Source organism: Amphiura filiformis, chromosome 7 (genome assembly GCF_039555335.1).
Source record: "Amphiura filiformis chromosome 7, Afil_fr2py, whole genome shotgun sequence".
In the NCBI taxonomy this organism is placed as follows: domain Eukaryota; kingdom Metazoa; phylum Echinodermata; class Ophiuroidea; order Amphilepidida; family Amphiuridae; genus Amphiura; species Amphiura filiformis.
In genome coordinates, this window is record NC_092634.1 from 30,576,715 (window position 1) to 30,598,068 (window position 21,354).

Here is a 21,354-nt window from a genome sequence, read left to right on the forward strand (position 1 = left end):
CCTAAACTTGCTGGAAGGGTAAAACTCGTTTAGGGGGTGTTTAAAGAAAATTTGGTCACGCATGCGTACACTAGTATCATACTTGAGTGGCCCCCCGGGGTGACTAGCTAGGACCTATCTAATATATATACTTCTGATATTGGTATTGACGAAGAATAGCTATCTACTATTGATGAAGTAGCTAATATCTATCTACTGCTGAACGTTAATATTAATAAATTAGCTAATAGGCCTATTAGGCCTACTGCTGATGTTGGTATTACGAAGAATGCAAGCAGGCTGAATGCAAGAGTCCCTATGTAGCGCCACCAGCCTTGCACCCAAATTGCGCCCAATTAATAAATGTATCAATACATTGATCAATTGAATGATTTGGCTGATTGGCGCTCTCAATTTGTATTCATGGTTCCGCTAGCTCTAATTTTTGGAGTCGCTGGAACTAGGAAGCTTATGAAAAAAGCTTATTTCAAGCACAATAGGGTTGTTAAATGCACAAAGGTAAGCATAATTATAAGATAAAAAGAGCGTGCACTATGTGTTTACTTTAAAAATGCATTATATTTAAAATTTATAGTTGTTTTGCTTGTAACAAAACCGGTACCGGTACGGAACAACATGAATCACCGCTGTTCGTGCGTACGTTAAAGTGGGCACTTAGTTCAGTTCGCTTAGTCTCAATTGCACGTCGTTTACGCGTGCGCGCGGTTGTTTATAGAAATGGCGGCGTGCACAGCGCAATTTCGTGAAGTAAACAAGCACGGAAACATGAGTATAACGGCTCTATTTGAACGAATACATACATAATTCATCAAGAAATCAAAAATAGGGTAATAAATGCACCATACAATATATCTGGATTTATTGAAGCCGTAATATTTTTCTTAAAAAACACCAGCGAACTTCGCAGTATTTCTGCATGACTTTCTGAGTAAAAATTAAACTCTTGCCAAATTAGTAACTAAAATTACAGGTTTAAAAAAAAAATAGCGGAATTTCAGAAATTTCGTCAATATACAATTAATATATAGGGTCAAATTTAATTTATTCAGAAAAAAAAATTTTACATATCAATTCCATGACCCGAGTAAAGCCATCCTCAATGTGGTCCAAAAATGGACACAAATTCAACATGCAAAAGAGCGTCTAGCGTGGTGATTGTTGAAAGGCACTCGGCGGGGCCGGGGATTGCGCGATTGTATACATGCCTATCAAAATTCATGCTTAAGGTTATACAGGATTTTGAACTTTTGTGTAGGCAAATTGGCTGCACGTAGCCACCTAAAATATTTTGTTTTTCAAAAAATAAACATGGCAGGCCTAAAAATCATACTTCATCTTAAAGTTGACACTCTAATGATTATTATTGTAATACTTTTAACTTCATAGCTCATACACAAATGTACTTTGTAAGTGTTTCAATTTATGTTCAATTTCATGAGCATGAGGTTTTTTGGGAAAGAGGCCAGGAAAATATGGGGAGAGGGTCCGATTTCATTGCGATTTCAAGCATATGTGTTACAAACAAACCAATGAAATAATGTACCTATTTATTCTTTCGATAGGTCCTCCTGATTTAAAACAGTAAGCTTACATGTTCACAGAATGTCAATGAAAATGATGGGGTAAATGTCGTCTTTTTGCAACAACAATATTAATTTAGTGTGCCAATATATTGACACAATTATTCCCTACATTATTTCTTTGAAGTATCAGCTAACACATGCATATCAAAATTTTATGAATCAGCTACAAAAAAAAAAAAAAATAATTTATTTCATCTCAGCATATCAGGCCAAATGGTCCAAAATGGAGTTCTGAGATATCCACACATTTAGTTTCAAGTACTCACATTTTCTGCTATTTCACAGTATCAATTCACAATCCCATAATATTCCAGGTGCAGTGCTCCTGTATTACTACTGATAATCCTTACTGCATGGGAAGTATCAATTGATTTTCACAAAACTTGCAGAAATTGACAAATTTCTGCCAAAACTTCCACACTATCTATTATCATGTTCAAACCATGTGCTAACTTGTTTACAATGCTAGTTAGTGTTGCCAGGGCCAAGGTGATAGTACTCATTTTATTGATTTTGTCTAGTATAGTGCTGGTTGAATACTCATGCTCCACTGTGCATATGCTTCAGTGATTTTAGCAATCAAATGAAAATGATAGGGTTGCCAGTTCATGCACTGGAATAATAATCACTATAAGGGGGCACATCACTAAATAAATGTCCCATTGAAATACTATGTGAAAATACAATAAAGTAACTAGGTGCATAATAATTATGAGTCCTGGGGAGGGTAGAATGGGGAGGGGGAGCAGTTTTTGGCAAACATTTACAGTGCATCTTTATAAGGCTTAGGAAACACTACAGAAACATTCAAATCTGCATCATAATATCTAGGCCATTTAAAGTTTCCACATTGGCAAAGTTAGGCTGGCCGAGATAAGAGCAGGGCCAGGGGCGGATGACAGGAAATGTTGGCATACCATTTAAAATCTAACCCACGGGCCCCCATGTATATTTGGGATTCCCCTTCCAAAGAAAATGATAGCCCTCACACCTTCTCTTTCTTTCATGAGTTACACCAAATGCGGAAGGATTTAGTGTAGTGTCCCCTTAAAACAAGAACTGTCTTTAAAAAAGAATTAGTGCTGTGGGATATCTAGAGCAAATATTGATACACAAAAATAATTTAAAAAATACTTTGTTGATACAATTTTTTCAATCTACATCTCTGAGATGTTTAATATATACATATACTTCATAAATAAAAATTAAAAAACAAAAGACAAGTTGAGTGGAATTTTCACCCTCCGTAACCTTAACAAAATAATGTTCATAAAAAAATAGAAATGTAAAAATAGGAACAGCTTTATTTTTCTGCATAATATATACCAACATCGGCCTAGCCTAGCCTATAGGCCTAGGCCACAGAATTCTGTGGCCTAGGCCTAGGCCTAAATAATATAAATTTTCTTTTTTTCCCCGGCTTTTTTTTAAAATGATGAGTGTAGGCCTATAATGGTTTATTGTCACATCACTATTAACAATTTTATTTTATTACTATCAATCATTATTTTTTTAAATAATCGCGTCTAGGCCACTTAGCCGACCAATGGCGGTACCAGGAATTTTTTTCAGGGGGGCATGAGGGGGGGGAAGTGAATTCAGGCAAAATCGACCAATTTTGCGCAAAATTGCCGCAAAAAGTGGAAATTTACGTAATTTTAGGTTCTTTTCCTCAAAAGTGTGGGGAGAGGAACTGGGGGGCAAGAAAAATATTTGGGCCTCAACCCCCCCAGTAGCGCCGCCACTGAAGCCAACGGCAGGGGAGTGCCGGTAGGCCTACGGGTGCGATGGTCCTGCTGATCCGCTGGCTGACTCGCTACTCTTATGTCAACTGCCGCAAAAATGGTCAATTTCAGTAATAAAATTGGCCAAAAGGAGGTTAACTGTGGCCTAACCCCCCCCCCCCCCACACACACACAGAGCAGGCTTCTCTCGTCTCCTCTGACCACCAGCAAACACAAAACGTTTTAAACACAGCTTTGGGTTTTGGTTTGAGTAAAAACGTTGTAATGTCGGGAAAGGTTAAATCAAAACACACAAAAATAACATTTTTAAAATGTTGTCAAAATGTGTTTACAAAATATTTTTACAAACATATTTGCCAAATATTTTGTCAACACTTTTAAATAACATTATGTAAAAATATTTGTAGTTATCAAAAATATTTGTTAATGTTGTAAAACGTATTATACCCTCAGTATAACCTTCATACCTGTTTTCTGTAGGCTAAAGCCATGATTTCTCAGTTTGTGTTACAAAATTTAAAATCCGTGTTGTCAAACTGGACGATTTCCGTGATTTCCGTTTTCCACAATAAAGAACTGAAGAGTTAAAACAAACATGTTTTAAAAGTGTATTTGGCATCGAAGGTCTATAGAATTAATGCTAGAATGGATTGTTTAATGGTTGATTACTGCTAAATAATCACTTTTCTTTGTTCTATTTTGCAAATCAACACAAAAAGGGTATGGGTAGACATTTTGCACAGTTTTTCACTTCTTTGTTGCATTTCCAAATTTCGGTGAGCAAGCCCGAATTCCGTGATTTTTCCGTTTTTCCGTATCACGGAGAAATCATGGCTTTAGTTTTTTAGCAACCTTTGCTAACCTTTTGTGACTTATGTCGAAAACGTTTTGTGTTTGCTGGGCATGCATGTGTCGTGTATGTTTTTGTTTAAGTTCATGATTTTCAATACAAATGAATAGGCCTATGAATTGTTTTACAATTAATGCATGAAATTTTCTTCTTTTAAAAAAAAAAAAAAAAGATGACCTGTCCTCATTCGAAATAGTCTATGTTTATAATTATAGGGCTATTTCATTATAAATGACAACATTGAGTCCCAAAAGGGGTCAAAATTCAAACTCATTTATTTCATGCAAATTCATTATCATTTCAAAGTTCAGATGGTGTGTCAATAATTCTCAAAATATTAGAGCGTCAAACCCTCAGGAACCATTAAAAAAATTAAATTGAATTTTTGCTGTGTAAAACATAGCTGCCGTCTGAGGGACATTTTTTAAACAATTTAATACACAACTTTGAAAGAGTATATGTAACCAACATTGGGTTCATACTTATTCATATTTAGTCTGTAATAATTGTTGTATGTTCCTTTACACTTCAGTGTCTTAAATATGCCAGTTTCAATATAAAACAATTAGTAAATTGATACTAATCCAGATAAATGGTGCAAAATTACTACATATTTTAAGGATAAACTTTATCTTCACATGAAAAATTCATGAAATAGTCATTTTGTCCTGCCCAATAGCTACACTGATGCATAAGTGAGTATTATGCGTCAATCTGTTGTACTAGTCATGGAAAACCTAAAATAAAAGACCCCTCCTGTGTCATTTGTTCTGGATAGGACACATTTTTTAACACATAATAAAGCATACTTTAACTTTAGAAATAGCTGCATCAATATTATTGCATCAATATTATTGCATAAAAGATCCCCAGCATTTAAAATCCACTACAAACAGGGTTAATATTCTGGTTAAATTAGGAATATTGCAATTTTAGCTAACCAAGTTCAATGCAGAATAATATCATATGTGTTCTCAACAACTGGACAATAATTTGAACACTAAAGTGGTTTGTAAGCATAATTTGCAATAAAATGCAAAAATTTCTTGTGGGTTTGGCTCTTTGAAATTTCTATTTTTTAGTTTGTTTACCAATTCATGGAAATGACATAATTGTGCTGGAGAGGACATTTGTTAAATTGCAAACAGAATCGTGGATACAGGCTTGCAAAAATGCAACAAATACCAAATCATGTGCCACCTTGGTAGAAGGAAGACCACTCTTCCTCTACAAATTTCACATTCTATGATATAATCCTTCTTATTTCAACAATTAGTAATTAACGTCAGTTCTGGAGAGGACAAATTTTTAACGCGGAACTGTGGTATCAAGAACAAGTGGTCTACTGTATGTAAAATAAATGAATTCCTCAATCAGTGCCCTGTCCCATCAATTGGTAATATAACACAGATTATACAGGTAGGGTAAGGGTTTATATTTCCTCTTTAATGTTAACAAAAATGGAGGCATGAATTGGAGAGGACACTCATTTTTTATTTAACATAAAATGCCAATTTTGCAAGAATCTACGGAATTTTAACATTTTTGCACCAATTTTCACCATTCAACTTGCATGATGTTCCACACATACCTTATTTTCATTGCAACAAGCACATTGCCATAGAATGTACCTAATTTTTCAAAGAATTTATTCAGAATACATGGGCAAAATGAAATGGGACTCCAAAATTGGGTTAAAAATGTACCTTTTGGCAATTTTTTATACAAAAAATAGACAGAATTCTGTAAAAATGCTCATGTAGCTTGTAGTTTGTGGCATACTTAGAATTAAGTTAATAACACTGCATTATCACCCTAATTATATCAACCAGATATGATAAAAGCCATTTTTGTGAACGTGTCATTTATAATGAAATAGCCCTATAGCCCATGCACACAATTTTGTACAGATTTCCGACGCGGCGTTTTGTGGATAATTTAGCCGAGTTCTAAATTTGAGAAGTTTTGTGCACAAAATGCCTATAATAATGAAATTGGTAAATCATATAAAAAGCAATCTTAAAGTTTCCTCTCTCACCTAGGCCTATACTCTACAAATTATGTGAAAATAAATATGTGTGATTTCAGACTTAAAGTTGTATTTAGATAATATTAATGATTACAAAAAATATCTCAGGAAATTACAGGAATGGCCAACAAAGGTCATTAAAAAATGTACGAGTCTTACTAAACTCCGATGCATCAGCAATTTTTCAGATATTGATGGATGGTCAACGTAAAAGAGGGGTGGGTGATGGAAATTTTATCCCCAGGGGTTATAATTGCTAGGCCTACGCTTAACCAATTACATGATAACCGATTACATTACCATTATAGGCCTAATTATGATCATCATGATCACGATCATCGTTCATGACCAAGTTCATCATGATCTTCGTAATCATGATCATGCATGACATGACATGATGGTCATCATGATCATGATGAGAGTTACCATCATGGTCATCATTATCATCATCATCATCATCATCATCATCATCATCATCATTACAAAATCATAATCATCACCTACAACATCATCATACATCATCATTTACAACATCATCATTATCAGCATCATGATGAAGATGATGATTATCATCATCTTTTCTTAACCATTGAAAACACTGGCTTTCTACCAGGATCCCAAATTGTTTTTCAATTTTATCACTTGTGTCTCTATTAGAAATCGCGCAAGCGGCGTACATTGTGTATAATGCTTATCATATAGGTATAGGCCTATATTTACCAGTAATTTGTAAATCTACCATGGAACTCTTTGTTTCATCATTGGGATTATCACAGTCTTGCTTAGTCATATTAAACTTATACATAGATATGGCTTTACATGGTAGTGAATTAATGTAGGCCTATTAGGGCTAGGCTAAGGTTATGGGCCTGTCAGTTGCCTAATGTGTAGAGGCCTAGGCGTGTTTTGCTTGTCTCAACTAAAGCAATATATTGTAAGTGTATACAAGATTCCAGATAATAGTTAATGCTTATTATATAAATATAATCAACATATATACCTGGTATGCTTAAAACTTGATCGTGTTGATCATTGGACAAAAAATACTGTAAGCTAGGCCACTGCATGCTACGCATAACGGCTACGATACGGTGATTCCTTCACAAGTATAATGCTGCATGCCGCTGCATCAAGTTGATAAGATAAATCCTGCATAAAACCACCTTCGGTCACGTACATGATAACCATGGACAAAGACTGATGATATAGTATATCCATGAACTAATATATAAGTCATAATTATATTTATTATTTTATAATACGACGGCATTTGCATGTCCGCTGGGTGTGGAAAAGCTATGAAATAATGTAAACCGTGCAGGCCTGCAGTCATTTACATTTTGGCCCATTTCATTTGTGCTGCTAAATGCTGTAGTTTGTTTCATCGTATACAACTACACTTCCTCTTGATCTATTTTTTGGATCATTTTGTGACTTCCTGCTGGTATCGTGCTTTGTAGAATCGATGTCCTTCATTTCATCAGAGATGTTGATTTTATATCATGCACATATTGACCAGGTATGCATGGATTAATACCGGTACGCGCTAGGCCTTCATGCGTTATGTCGAATGCGATATGTATAGCAAGATCAGCTGATTTGTGGGATCAGCTGTTCAATGTTTGTAAACAAAATAGACGGATACATAGTAAACAAAAGAATAGGGGGGTTATCAATTGATTTAATTTTAAAAAATCGTAATATATCATGATATATATGCAAAATACAGGGACATCTTCTGGAAGGTATATTTAAATTTTCAACGCAAAAAAGGAATTAAAAATAGTCCAAAATTAGAAGACATATATTTCAAAAAATAGAATTGATACGTTAAATTTGAAAGCATGAGTGAATATCGACATTGATAGTTATTAATAAAAACTATGTGGTATATCTGGATTTCCGCTGAAAAATATTTGGAACTGGCTTTTAGTTTATATATTTGGCAATTTCTGAAAAAATAGTTCAAATCTGTATTTTTGGGACATCTGAATAAAAACAATGTTTTGAAGACATTGTTTTGACTTTTGAAAAAAATGAGCAATATTATATGAAAGAGAACATTTTATTTATAAAAGTACATCAATATTTATGCCTACAATGGGAACTAAAAGGCCGGTATAGTGCGAAATACAATGCGACTGTATTTACGCAGAGCTTAAATTAGCATAAGTTGAATTTCAAATTTCAAGGGAAAACTGCCTAAGCGACGCCGCATTTAGACTAGGAGTTAAAACTAAGTGCCCACGATGAACAGCGGTGGAATGATCATACATGCATAAAACATGGGTTACAAGCTTATTTACTAATTACATTACAAAATGATTAGATAGTACTTACACATTTTCGCCATTACGGGCATTAAGTTAACACAGTTTGCATGATTCTCTAGTCATTAATCCCGCAGAAATAGTGATACATAACTAAATTCTAGATAGTTCATGGTTGATTTATCGTTTGAAGTTTTTACCACAAACCACCGTCTGCATACATTTTATTTTAGTTTTTAGGAAAATTTAATCTTAATAAATTACTACTGTAATTCATGAATTGAAATGTAGCTTTACTAACATGACTCAATAACTACCCGGGGGGGGGTCACTCACATATCATGGAGCCTACTACGGCTACGCATCCGCGTTAATAAAAACGTCGAAAAAGAGTCGGATTTTGGCAGCAGGCGTCGACGACGTTTTTGCAAATTAGGGGTTGATTTCCCAGTATTTCGACATAAAGGGTATCCATTTTGAGCATCGATCATCGCCATTTAGGGTGTTATTTCTGGCCCTTCAGTTGAAAAATTCCCATCGCCATTGTGCGATAACCCGGCTCCCAGTATTTCTTAAATAACTTTTCATTCATAAATTACATACAATTACTAAAATCGCTGCAACATGATGCATAGTGTGTGTACACCCCATTGTTATTTCATGCACATTATATTTGATCAGCGATACGAGAAGAACTGTAGAAGAGGTTGACTTGCAAAAAAAATTTGGATCGTGCAAATATTATGTTACAATCAATGTCAACAAAACATGGTCATTTCCTTCATCGCGAAAACATCTTTTCGCGGTAGTTGAATTTTCAACTGAGCAAAAATAACAAAATAACCAAATAATGAGATGATTAGTAGTGCATGTTATTAGGTAGTAATTGTAGTTCTTTATGAAGCAGGTCGATCGCGGTAAGTCGTCTTTTACCCAGTAATTTGACTCACCTTTAGTAAGTATTGGGTGTCGAATTCGGCATACTTCAATATTGTAACGGGACCGAGCTTGCCCCTAATACTTTTGTAAACGACTGATGGAGAAGACTAGCCTTCTAAACATACAATTGGTAGCGTAGTATCAAAGACTAGAATTCTCCCAAAGATATGTGGAATCAGTGATGCATGAAAGGAGAGAAGTAACAGGTAAAAATGAGACTTGACAATTCTGTTTTATATTGGCTTCTTTTGTTATATCTTGTATTGTTATTTTGCTTTCATATTTGTCTTATCACATCACAATTCATAAATACAAGTAAACACTGGTAAATACACAATCTCTGTTGATGATCATGACAATATTTCCTTGTTTCTCTCTTTTAAATCCAAATAAATTACCAATAAATGCTGCCGAAAAGTATATACTATCTGCTTGAATAATCAAGAAGCATAAAAATACAATTTAATCAACAGAATCTCTCATCACAGGACATAGTCATAGGCTAGGCCAAGGCCTAGGCCTACTTCAGAGTATCCATGCCTGTACACCAAATACGAGCTTGCCATGCAACAATGAATGCACATAAATATAGTGCATAAATTTTCCATTGGATTTGTGCATGTGTGCGGCAAGTCACTTGCCCAAATTAGGCATAGGCGCTAGGCCAAATCACCGGAGTGCATAACACCCTGGTGTCGCCACTATTGTGGTAGCCAAGCTGCCCCTAGCTCAATCTGAGCTCCAGAGTAGGGCGTATTTGCTTTGGTTGGCAGTGCTTACCTTCTGACTGAAGGTTCGTGGGTGGACTATTGTCCACCAAGCAATCTGATTAATTTGCGTCGTGCACGGTCTTTTATACTCTCCTGAACGCGTTCATGGAACCTTTTGGCGGCTGCGTTCAAAGCGTAAGCTCCGTTACTATGGATATCGCGCAGTCACTCCGCGTCAGGCGCTCACTTTCGAAAAGATTTTGAACATGACGAAATTTAATAACTAGAACTGCTAGCGTTTTTAAATCAGGAATCAAACTGATGACCCCCTTTTTGACCATGTAAAACATTAAAATACTCAAAAACATCTTAAAATTCTACATCCTTAAACAATTACATCTTAAATAATCCAAAATTTGATCAACAAAAGTCGTTTTTGAAGAAATTTACAATTTTTAGGAAAACTTGTTTACGTAAACCAGACGATGATGGCCGGGGAATTTCAAAATGACAAATCCAAAATTCTGTAAACACACAAGAAAAGCCTGAATTTTGTCCTGACTATTTACTCGTAGACGGTATGTAATACCTTATTTTGTTCCTGACAAAATTATTTACACAATATTATAAGATCTCTGTACAATATTTATAAGCTAATAATAGCGGAAATAGTGAAAGTTGAGGCCAATTTCGCACGCACGTCGTGACAAATTTTCTCTGCCGTATTTTCAACCCACGGCAAAAACTGACGATCGGCAGGTAAACAAATCCAAATATTTACAAAAATATACCTTGTGCAGAGCCATGCAATCATTTTAAAATGTATAATAACGATCAAAAACTACCACGAACACGTGAGCATCGTGACTTTCCTCTAAATATGAATTTGACAAGAGCTGAATTCGGCCATTGACAACACACGGGAGGTAAGCTTAAAAACAGGCCAAAAATCTGAAATCGCATTTTGGCTCTCCGTTTCAATATCTATCGTGCACACCAGTAGGATACATTTCCGGGTGTTTCTAAAGTCAGATGCCTAAAGTGCAATTTGGACCCACAAAAATCAAATTGGAACAAACAAATTTTAACTAAATGGGATCTGAATGGGTCCAGTATAAAAAGTGGACCCGGTTATTTGAGAGCAAATTTGTGAACCCTGGGCACCAAGCCCGGGATGCAAAGTATGTTTTGATATTACTTTGTCTGACTTAGATATACTAGTATACAGTCTTGTGAAAGAATATGGTATTAATCTTGTTGACTTTCAGTGTATACTGTATAGCGTAAACTTTTGAAGAGAAAAATACTGAAATAAAGCCATTCCAGACATAAAAGATTAAAATGAGTAACATGATCGTTCATTTACACAAAATATTGGATAATACGCCATTTAGGGTACAGTTTTGGTTTCAAAACGCCATTTAGGGGGTGATTTTGGTTAATCACGCCATTAAGGGTTTGAAATATGTAGAGTTACGCCGTTTAGGGCGCAAATTATCCGGCACTGATTATGCCACTTAGGGTCCTGTTTTGGGATTGATTAACAAGCATGAGTAGCTCCATTATATGTGAGTGACCCCCGGATAACTACAGAGTCAGTATGTACACATACATGTAACAGTTAGTTAAGTAATGTAACATTTAGGGATTCGATCATGTGAATGCGATTGCGAGTTGTTAAACAGTGATAAACAACATTGGTTAAACATGATTGAATTCCTTTCAACAAGGAAAACAAGCTTAAGACCGTATAATTCAAAGGATTATCATTATTTCATGAGGAATATCAGTTAATCATTGCCACTCAGCCTTACAAAAAGATTGGTGATTTCAGCAATAAAACTACAAAATAAAGCGGCAATGTTTAGCTGCTAGAGCCCTAGCCCGCTACCTCCAAAAAATACGGAATTTAGTTAACTTGTAAGTGTGTATTCGCGCTTGCATTCACGTATACATACGCTATTGTACAAGTGTGGATTCATCACATATTAACAACGGTTGACTCACTATACAAAGGTATATAGGAAGAGTTGTTGAATATTCAGTAACACTTAGAAACATACTAACAGTTGATTTCTGTGCCATTCCCGACTGTCTGGGCAGAGTATACTATGTACAAGAGTAATCAGTACCGTATGTGCATTGTCATGATTGGTACTGTAGGGAAGTGACAGAGGTAATATAGTTAATGAGTAAACTAACATACCCTGAAAAAATCAAGGATTTGTGCTGTAAACCGTTAAGTTGGTGCTGGATTTGTTACACAATCGGAGATTTATAATAAAACGATGTGTCGCTTCGCGCTTTGTTTTATTCATACGATCAAAATATGCTTGTCGAACATGTGAATATGAATATGCGAACTTCATAACACTACGTACATGGCGTATGGGATGAACATAATCAGGGATGGCAGGGTGGAGTTCTAAAATCACCAACCCGATTGGCAAATAACATTTCAAGCTGGTCGCCGATTTCAGTTGTTCAGAAAATACGAATAAAAACTCAATCAGGCATAAAAATATTTAACCCAAGACCTTAAACGGATGTTTACAGTCAGATTTGTAATAAGCTACAGTCAGGTGATGGAAGCTTGTTTGTTTGTTTACTTCAAGGCTGTCAACTCTTCATGCATTGGCCGTGAGTCTCACGCATTGGGCCACTTTCTCACGGTCTCACGCCAAGGTAGTATAATCTCACGCCTAGTAGGAAATCTCACGCAAATAGCTGGAAAATGAGTAAAATCTCACGCATCGTCATGAATAATTTGTACTTCCACCCCCCCACCCCCCGCTTTTCACATTATCGATCGCCGTGGCTCAAATAATCATGGTTCAAAATGAACATTGGAGTCGGTAAATTCTGGTACGCCTCTGTCTCACGCCAAGCAATTCCAAAAAGTTGACAGTCCTGGTTTACTTTCATGGAGACAATCTGATTGGTAGGTTTGGTATCTCACAATATTTCACAGTATTGTAGGGATTAGGGGAACAACCAATTTGACCACACAATCTTTTTTTATCTTTAATTTTAACCAATTGGAAAATAATGGAACTTTCAGCTCAACTTTGGGGTCATTCATTTCTTTTTTTCTCCATTGGTTTTACGTGGTTGATCTTATACCGGAAGCAGAATAGACGGAGTGAAACCCACGCTAAATAGACGGAGTGAAACCCACGCTAATTGGTTGTTGTGCTTTAGCCTTGTGATTATCATGTGCGCTGCAGTAGTGAGAATCTGGCTGTGTAAAAGTCAAAGCAGGCATAGGTTCTGTGGGGGATCCGCTAGCAGGCATTTTGAATTTAGTTTTTGAAATCCTCTCTTTTTGCAGGGACTGCACTTAAAGCTAATGTAAACCTTATATATTCAAGTATTACTGCTGTTGTTGTATCTTTTTTTCATGCCATGCTAACTGAATGTTAGGAAATCAGTTATATTTATTTATTTACTTAAATTTATTTCTTATTTAACCTGGGGTAACCAATCAATGCACTGGAACTGTTCTCCCCTGCTCCCAGGAAGGTAAACCTGATCACAATTTGGATACAGCGATTACGATTTGCCTGACGGGTATAATTTTGTTTGTTGTGTTAAATTTTATTTATAGGTGAGTGGCAAAAAAAAGGTTCCACATATGTGATGCGATCAAGCAAAATCGGTCGGAACTCGGAAATATTAAATTTTCAGTTTTTTAGAGAATAGTAAAAGGCATTTGCAAAGCTGCCTTTTGCAGAAAACCCCATCGTAATTGAACAACCAGTTTCAAAGATATGAGCAATTAAAGACTTTCCAAAACAAAAGGAAACAAAAGGAAATATTGCCTTTGTTTGGCTATATCTCCAAATCAATATTTCCGAGTTCCGACTGATTTTGCTTGATCGCATCACATATGTACCTGCTTGGTCATAACACATCGATCGACAGGATCAACTTGTCACGATCGACGGAGTAACACCAATTGGTGACATACGTGCTGGAATTAAGTTGCGATTTTCAGGGACTGTTGGAATTTGCAGGAGAGCATTAAATAGCTCTTGTGGAGCCTTCAAGGAGAGCTGTTTAGACTATTTACAATAATAATCATGTAAGGAGAGAATGGTCAACTAAGGAGAGCTAAAAATCCCCGGGTAAAAATCACTCTCTTTATATCAAGCAGTACATGAAGTCCCTGGATTTTCTTTGCCTCATTTGTTCAATTCAAAGGGGACATTCCTGAGAGTGAAAACTAATATTTTGTGGAATCTATTTCTTATGGAAATGTTACAACATGGTTTTACATGTAAGTTAGCTTGAAACATGTGGTTTTTTTTTCACTGCAGACTGTTTGAATTTCCATGGTCAGAATGAGTGGTGGAGGGAATAACCCCGTACCTGCTACCATGCCTCCATTGGTTCCAGTGACAAATGTCAGTACCACTGCATCAAATCCAACACCACCACCAAGGAAAACACTGCAGGAAACCATCAGAGATATAGAGACATCTATCAAAGTAAGTAACAGCAAATGCAGGTGGTGGGCGCCGTGCATTCTCTAAATTCAGTAAATTTCCATCGTCAACCATGTAATTGAACTGAATGGGATTATTTTGAAATTTTAAAACGCTTGAAATATTGAAATATCACAAACAAATAGGCCTATGTTAATAAATTATATAAATACAAGCTAAAACTATTGGGTTCGATAATGAACCCCACAAAACTAACCGAGTAAATGGAAAATGCCATATGGCTGGGCGGTTTCACAAGTTGCCGGCTCTATCATGCCACTCGCCGCCTGAGCAAATGTGTGAAATTCAAGTTGAAAATCAGATTTAAATATTTATAAAAATAGTGATAAAATGGAAAACAATGCCAGGAGAGAACAAAAGAAATATACATGGAAATGAAAATAAGCATACCAATCCTTGGGCTGATCTCATTTTGTACCGAAGTCTCTCCGAGTAATGACAGAACTTGCTACCGGTACTCAAAGAAGTTTTTTGACAAAATATATAGAGAAGCCACATCGGTCTATCTGCTCTAGTTAAGATTTTCGTGCAACATTTTTAGACAAAGGTGCCAGCAGGGTTAGAATTAACCATTAAAGTCTCATCTTTTGGATTAACCTGGGTGGCATATATCTGAAAAATTGGAAAAAAGTTTAAAAGTCACAAAAAAGCACATTTTCAACCAAAATATCTCAGTCCGTCAGAATTGCCAGGTGGGTTAAATACTAACACTTAATTCTAACCCGGCTGGGACCTTTGTCCAAAACTGATGCACAGGACCCAATGTACCTCTAGGCAGACAGCCTTCACAAGAACATTACAATAGATTGGTCTTACAATAATACATGTTTGTACAGCCGCCTGTATCAGTACTCGAACTCCAAATTAGGTTTTGGTAGCAAGATGGCGGATCCGTGCAAAGGGCAAATAGAATGTGTTTAAACCCCTGGTGCTGTCAGGGCACTGGCGATCGTTGAGTTTTGAAGCCATCCTTCTGCTGGCCTTGTTATTTTTCAAATGCTGTGAATTTAAAAATAGCTCATGTATAATCGCTTTTTGTGTGTGTGCAGTCGCTGGAAAGCAGAGGCACATTAAATGGAAGACAAGAACAAGATTTAGCCAAGCTGAAGGAACTACACAAAAAAGCACTAGTAGAACAGGAAAGGGTATGTCGGACATATGTACGTTGTATTTTTAGTTGTAGTTACTCATAGTTAAAAAAAAATGCTCCTCTCACTGAAAAGGGACCCCAAAGTCTGTTGTTAAAGATTTATGAACAATGTCAACTATATGCTGAAGTGTAAAGAAAAAAGAATGCCTTCTTTCCATTGTTGCGAGTTGCAGAATATACAAAGTTTGTTACATAGATGAGCAACAAATGGGTTTAAAACAATTTTATTACCATATTTGGGAAAGAAAGAAAGTGCAATATTGTTTTGTCCCTTATATATCGTAATCAATTTTGATTTTTCCTTTTGTTGCCTTCAGTTACGAGGCGGCAAGATTCAGCAACAGCCTGGTGCTAATAAGTCACCAGGGTCTTCTGCTCCATCCCCAGCAAGCAACAGCACACCAAACAGTACAGGAAACAGTACAACAACACCCACAGGTAGTGGTGGCATGGCACCCCCTGCTATGGCTTCAAGTAGCCCACTTACAGGAGCTAGCGGGTCATCAACAGACCCCAATCAGGTAATTTTACCATGCAATACTCTAGATTGTGCAAAATCTTTCCAGCAATGATCAATCGGAATGTCTGCATACACTACCTGGTTTTAGTTGCAAGAAGAACAACAGTGGCAGTCACTGGCAGAACTTGATGTACATGTATATGTAATCTGGCACTCTATGAAACATCAATTTATGGCTATTTGAATGCATTCAATCACACAATGGACACCATATTCAAAATGCTGCGTCAAGCAAGATTAACGTGGTACATGGTTGGAACAATCATACCACACCACACACTCACCAAAGATGCTGTCACCAGTGTCTGATTGGTTTTGGTGTTTTATTGATTTTCAGCCTGTTTTAGGGTATTTTAACCCAATTTCACACTGTTTTTCTGAATTTTTTTAATACTATTTTCAGGATATTTTACAAGGTTTGAATCACACCCCTGGTCTACAATGTATGTAGTTGCAGAACTATAACTACAAAATAAATATTTCAGGGTTTAGATCAATCCTGCTGTAGTGGTGGAATCTTTGGCAGATCTTTGGAAGTTGCAAAATGTTAGATTTATACTTTATACGATTATGCAGAATATGTGCGTCGTCCTGGAGTTGAAGTTTAGGAGTAGAGAAGAATTTAGGAGTATGTGGGCCTCAGAAATGTCTTTATGTTTCCTCAATTATAATTTCCAGTTAAAATCCATATATACCCCCTACGGTAGACATGATCACACAGGGAGGGTTAAGCTCAAATGGGATTACCTGAAAGGGTGATTCCATTTTAAATCTACACTCCCTGTGTCATGTTTTCCATACATGAATGAGGTGTATGGATTTCAACTGGAATAGCCCATCGCACCATATTGTGTCTCATCTCAAGTTGACAGTAATGCCATGTTGGATTTTGCAATGGTAGATTTGAATCTGTGCGTTTACACAGTTGCGTCGTCATCGCATGGACAATTTTCAATCTACACGTGCGTATATGCAGATTATGGCCAACAAATCTCTCAAATTGAGACAAGACATACTAGAGATATTGAATAATTACATATTTTTATACATTGATTGAATCTACATGAGCATTATTATTGCATTTTTTACAGGTCCTTAATAAAAAGAGATTACAAGACTTAGTCAAAGAGATTGATCCCAATACACAATTAGATGAAGATGTAGAAGAGGTGAGTACATTGTAGGAAACCAATGCTAACTTTAACCCCATGAGAACTACCTGCCGATTGGCCAAAATGAATATTATGTCCAATTTTGGACCAATCAAGAAGGGTATTAACCCTTACACCCAAAAATACCACAGAATACCACGATGAAAAATTGTGCGCATACATGCATCCCAGGGTCTGCGATGATGCAATCACCCTAAGTTTCAAATGCTCACGGAATTGCTGGCCGGGCAGCAATAACCCGTGTAGCTCCCGGTCCGCGATCGTGTGGTTGGCATGCGGGGGGTCAAAGGTTCGAATCCGGGGGTGCCAAGTCAAAATTCTTCTTCTTCACTTTTTCGGATCTTCTGTGACTTCCGATAGCAAAAAACCTGGGTCAGTGTTAGGGTTAGTTAAGATGTATTTTTCCAGATTATAGAGCCTATGTTAACCCTTACACCCAAAAATACCACAGAATACCACGATGAAAAATTGTGCGCATGCATGCATCCCAGGGTCTGCGATGACGCAATCACCTTAAGTGTCAAATGCTCACGGAATTGCTGGCCGGGCAGCAATAACCCGTGTAGCTCCCGGTCCTTGATCGTGTGGTTGGCATCTTGCGGGGGTCAAAGGTTGAATCCGGGGTGCCAAGTCAAAATTCTTCTTCTTCTTCACTTTTTCGGATCTTCTGTGACTTCCGATAGCAAAAAACCTGGGTCAGTGTTAGGGTTAATAAGATAATCTGCAAATGCAAGTTTGACCATAAATAGTTTAAAGCCTAGTCATAATTGGCAATTGAAATGAGCATTTCAAGTTATCAACCAATCAGAAATGCTGTTAGATGACCAATAGTGTCCAGGGGCTTAATGCTCTGCATGCTAGCCATAGGCGTCAACATAAAAAGTCCCAAGTTTTGAAATATTTTCTCAAAATTTCAAGAGCTCTCTTATGAACCACTGAACCAATACTAGGCTTGTTTGTACTCATTTTAATACATTTTTTCATGCTGATTCCAAATATGGTCATGAAAATTTTTGAATTTTTAAAAAACATTTGAAACTTGTGGTCTGCAGTGGACACTCACATGCAGAGAGTTAAAGGAAGGTGATCTGATTTTTATAAAGTATAAAGCCCTAATCCTAACCCCGGAGATAAACCTAATCCTAATCCTAATCCTAACCCAAAACCTAATCATAACTCTAATCCTAACACTTACCCTATCAAACCGTAACACTAACCTTATCCTAAACATCCTAAACACTAACTTTGACCCATTTCGGACTAATGACCTATTCCCAATATTTCAGCAGGGTAATATCAGTAATCTTACAATCCTGATCTTTTTTCTCCTCAGATGTTATTACAAGTTGCAGATGATTTTATAGAGAATTTAGTGACAGCAGGCTGTCAACTCGCAAAGCATAGAAAATCAGGGACATTAGAAGTCAAAGACATCTTATTACATCTCGGTAAGTGACACAATAATTTATGATGCAAAAATCATGCAATGAAGCATCATTGAGTTGTCATGCAAAGAGTGGGCCATGGGAGGAAAGGTAACTTTGGGTCCAAAACGATCCAAAAAGGCTTAAAAATCTAATAAATTCTGGTGGCCAGAATGGTGGGGGTGGGGTGTATTGTGAGTTGAATGGACCAAAGTACAACTTTCAAAACTGCATGTAGTTATAGTCTTGGGGTAAACTTATAGAACTTTTGGACCTTGGAGATTAGTCCTATGGAGAAGGAACTTTTTGGTATTTACAATATCTTATTCTATATTAGTGTAGATCCTGTCCTGTTATGAGAAAATACATGTATTGTAGCTTAATATTTGATGGATGTGGTTAAACTTTGCTAGGAGAACAAGAGGAAATTAAAAGGAAAGGGTAACAGGATCCTTCCCTAAGTCTAATCTTTATAGTTAGACCAGGTCTAACTCATTTTGTGCATGGGGTATTCCAGTTGTATACATCCCATATGGCAGACATGATCTTAATCTACCACACAGGGAGTGTGAAATTCAAATGGGGTTACCTGAATGGGTGACTCCATTTGAAATCTACACCCCTCTGTATGGGAGATTAAGGTCATGCTTTTTGTAGGGGTGTACAGATTTCAACTGGAATAGCCCATTGTTCCAAAAGGAACAGGACCAATTATTTCAAAAATCTTGAGAATTGATCATAAGTCTTGCAATCTTAATTTTAAACATTCTGTTTTTACTCCACAGAGAGAAATTGGAACATGATGATACCAGGGTATGGGTCTGACGAAGGCAGAGCGGTGAAAAGACCATCATCAACAGAAGCACACAAACAGAGGATGGCATTGATCAGAAAAACTCTCAAAAAATGATGAAATCTCATAAATTATTTTGAACCTATTTTTTCTGTACATACATGTACAGTGACATTGTGTTGACTATAGGAACAAAGAGGAATGGAAGGAAAATGGGAGCCAGGATCACTTGATGATCATTCACTCAGTTGGACATCCCCTGTGTGCCCCTTTGCACAAGCGCGCTTAGCAATCGACTTGATGGAGGGGAACTGCACATGCGCACACTGGTTTTGTATACAAGGCTTTTCCTGCTTGTGTGATGTCAGCCCAACCAAGAGTATTGTGTCTGTGTGGCCTGGTGCATAACTACTGCAGGAGCATGCATAGAGGATGGCACTGGGCGATTCCAGTTGAAATCATACTTTAACACCTAGTTTGGTGATCAGCTCATTCAGAAAATGTTAAAATTCATAAATATTTATTTTTTTGCACCTTTGTTAGTAGCATGTGCTAACATAGCCTGCTAGTTCTTAAGGGAAGGGGTATGAACGTTTGGACAGTATTTATTTTGGGACATTAGAGCACATCAGACATATCGAATTGCATTCTGAATACGAAGAATGTCATTCTGATATCAAATCATTTTGATATTTTGAAATTAGCAATTTAATACACATTTTATGGCAAATCATTAAAATTGATATTTTTGATATTTAACAGTACTTGAAGTAAACTTTGTAAATCTGATGATTAATTATACTTAAAGTGTATTAAAAATTTTGACCTTTTGTATTGAAGATATGGATTTTTTTCCATACGAAAGGAAATACACCAAAAAAAATTAGGTCTTTTTGGGAAAAAAATCCATATCTTCAATATGAAAGGTTAAAATTTTCAATTGACCGTCGGCTTTTCCTCCCTGCTACATACACTTTAAGAATATATCATTAGATTTATATAATTTACTTTGAGGACCGTTATATATCAAAAATTTGAAAAATATCAAATTTTTATGATTTGTCATAAAATTTGTATTATATTGTGATTTTCAAAAAATGACATGCTTTGTATTCAGAATGCAATTCGATAGGTCCGAGGTGCTCTCATGTCCCACAAAAAATACTGTCGAAACGCAATAAACGCTCATTTTAGATCCCTTAAACCGAAGACAAAAAGCCACAATCCACATTGGATTTGACATTATTCGCAATCTGGAAGCCCCGGTTGGAATACATTCTTTTTGTTGTTTTTACTAATGTCTTCTGGAGATACAAGACATAAACATATAAAACTGGCATCATCAGTTCATGTGATCCCTTTGGTTTACAAGGAATCACCAGCCATACATGGTGAATTAAAACACTTTAATGTTCAAAGAAGTCACATTTCCTCGATTCAACGCCTGCTTGCAGAGTTGCCGTTATGTACTCTGTGAGGTGAGGACAACCATGTGATTGCCGAAGTGTGAGGACAACCATGTGATTGCCCAAGTAAACAAGCGGGGTTCCTCTTGCTATGTTTTATACCCGGGAGGGGGGTCATAGTGAAAGTGAGGGTATGGGGATGTGTGGCAGATTCGGGTGCATTTTCAGTCATTGATGGCCCTACATTGATTGAAA

The 21,354-nt window shown here is 36.6% G+C and overlaps 1 protein-coding gene across 2 annotated transcripts; it reads left to right on the top strand.

Moving 5' to 3' along the window:
- The first annotated feature begins 389 nt into the window (after positions 1–389).
- LOC140157010 (uncharacterized) lies at positions 390–20,373 on the top strand. Of its 2 annotated transcripts, none has more exons than XM_072180065.1 (7): positions 390–498; positions 14,446–14,616; positions 15,684–15,794; positions 16,102–16,305; positions 17,396–17,473; positions 18,810–18,924; positions 19,686–20,373. In XM_072180065.1, exons 2-7 carry the CDS (start codon positions 14,461–14,463, stop codon positions 19,808–19,810), a joined length of 789 nt encoding a protein of 262 aa, XP_072036166.1. In that variant the 5' UTR covers positions 390–498; positions 14,446–14,460; the 3' UTR covers positions 19,811–20,373. The 2 variants fall into 2 exon arrangements, with proteins under 2 accessions (XP_072036166.1, XP_072036167.1); XM_072180066.1 differs by having other exon boundaries at positions 15,684–15,779; positions 19,686–20,370.
- The last annotated feature ends 981 nt before the right edge of the window (positions 20,374–21,354 follow it).

Excerpts from the sequence above, each read along its gene's own strand:
- LOC140157010 (XM_072180065.1), top strand. The coding sequence starts at position 14,461 with ATGGTCAGAATGAGTGGTGGAGGGAATAACCCCGTACCTGCTACCATG. Across the intron at positions 15,795-16,101 it reads AAAGGGTATGTCGGACATAT|TTACGAGGCGGCAAGATTCA; the intron begins GTACGTTGTATT and ends TGTTGCCTTCAG. Across the intron at positions 16,306-17,395 it reads CATCAACAGACCCCAATCAG|GTCCTTAATAAAAAGAGATT; the intron begins GTAATTTTACCA and ends CATTTTTTACAG.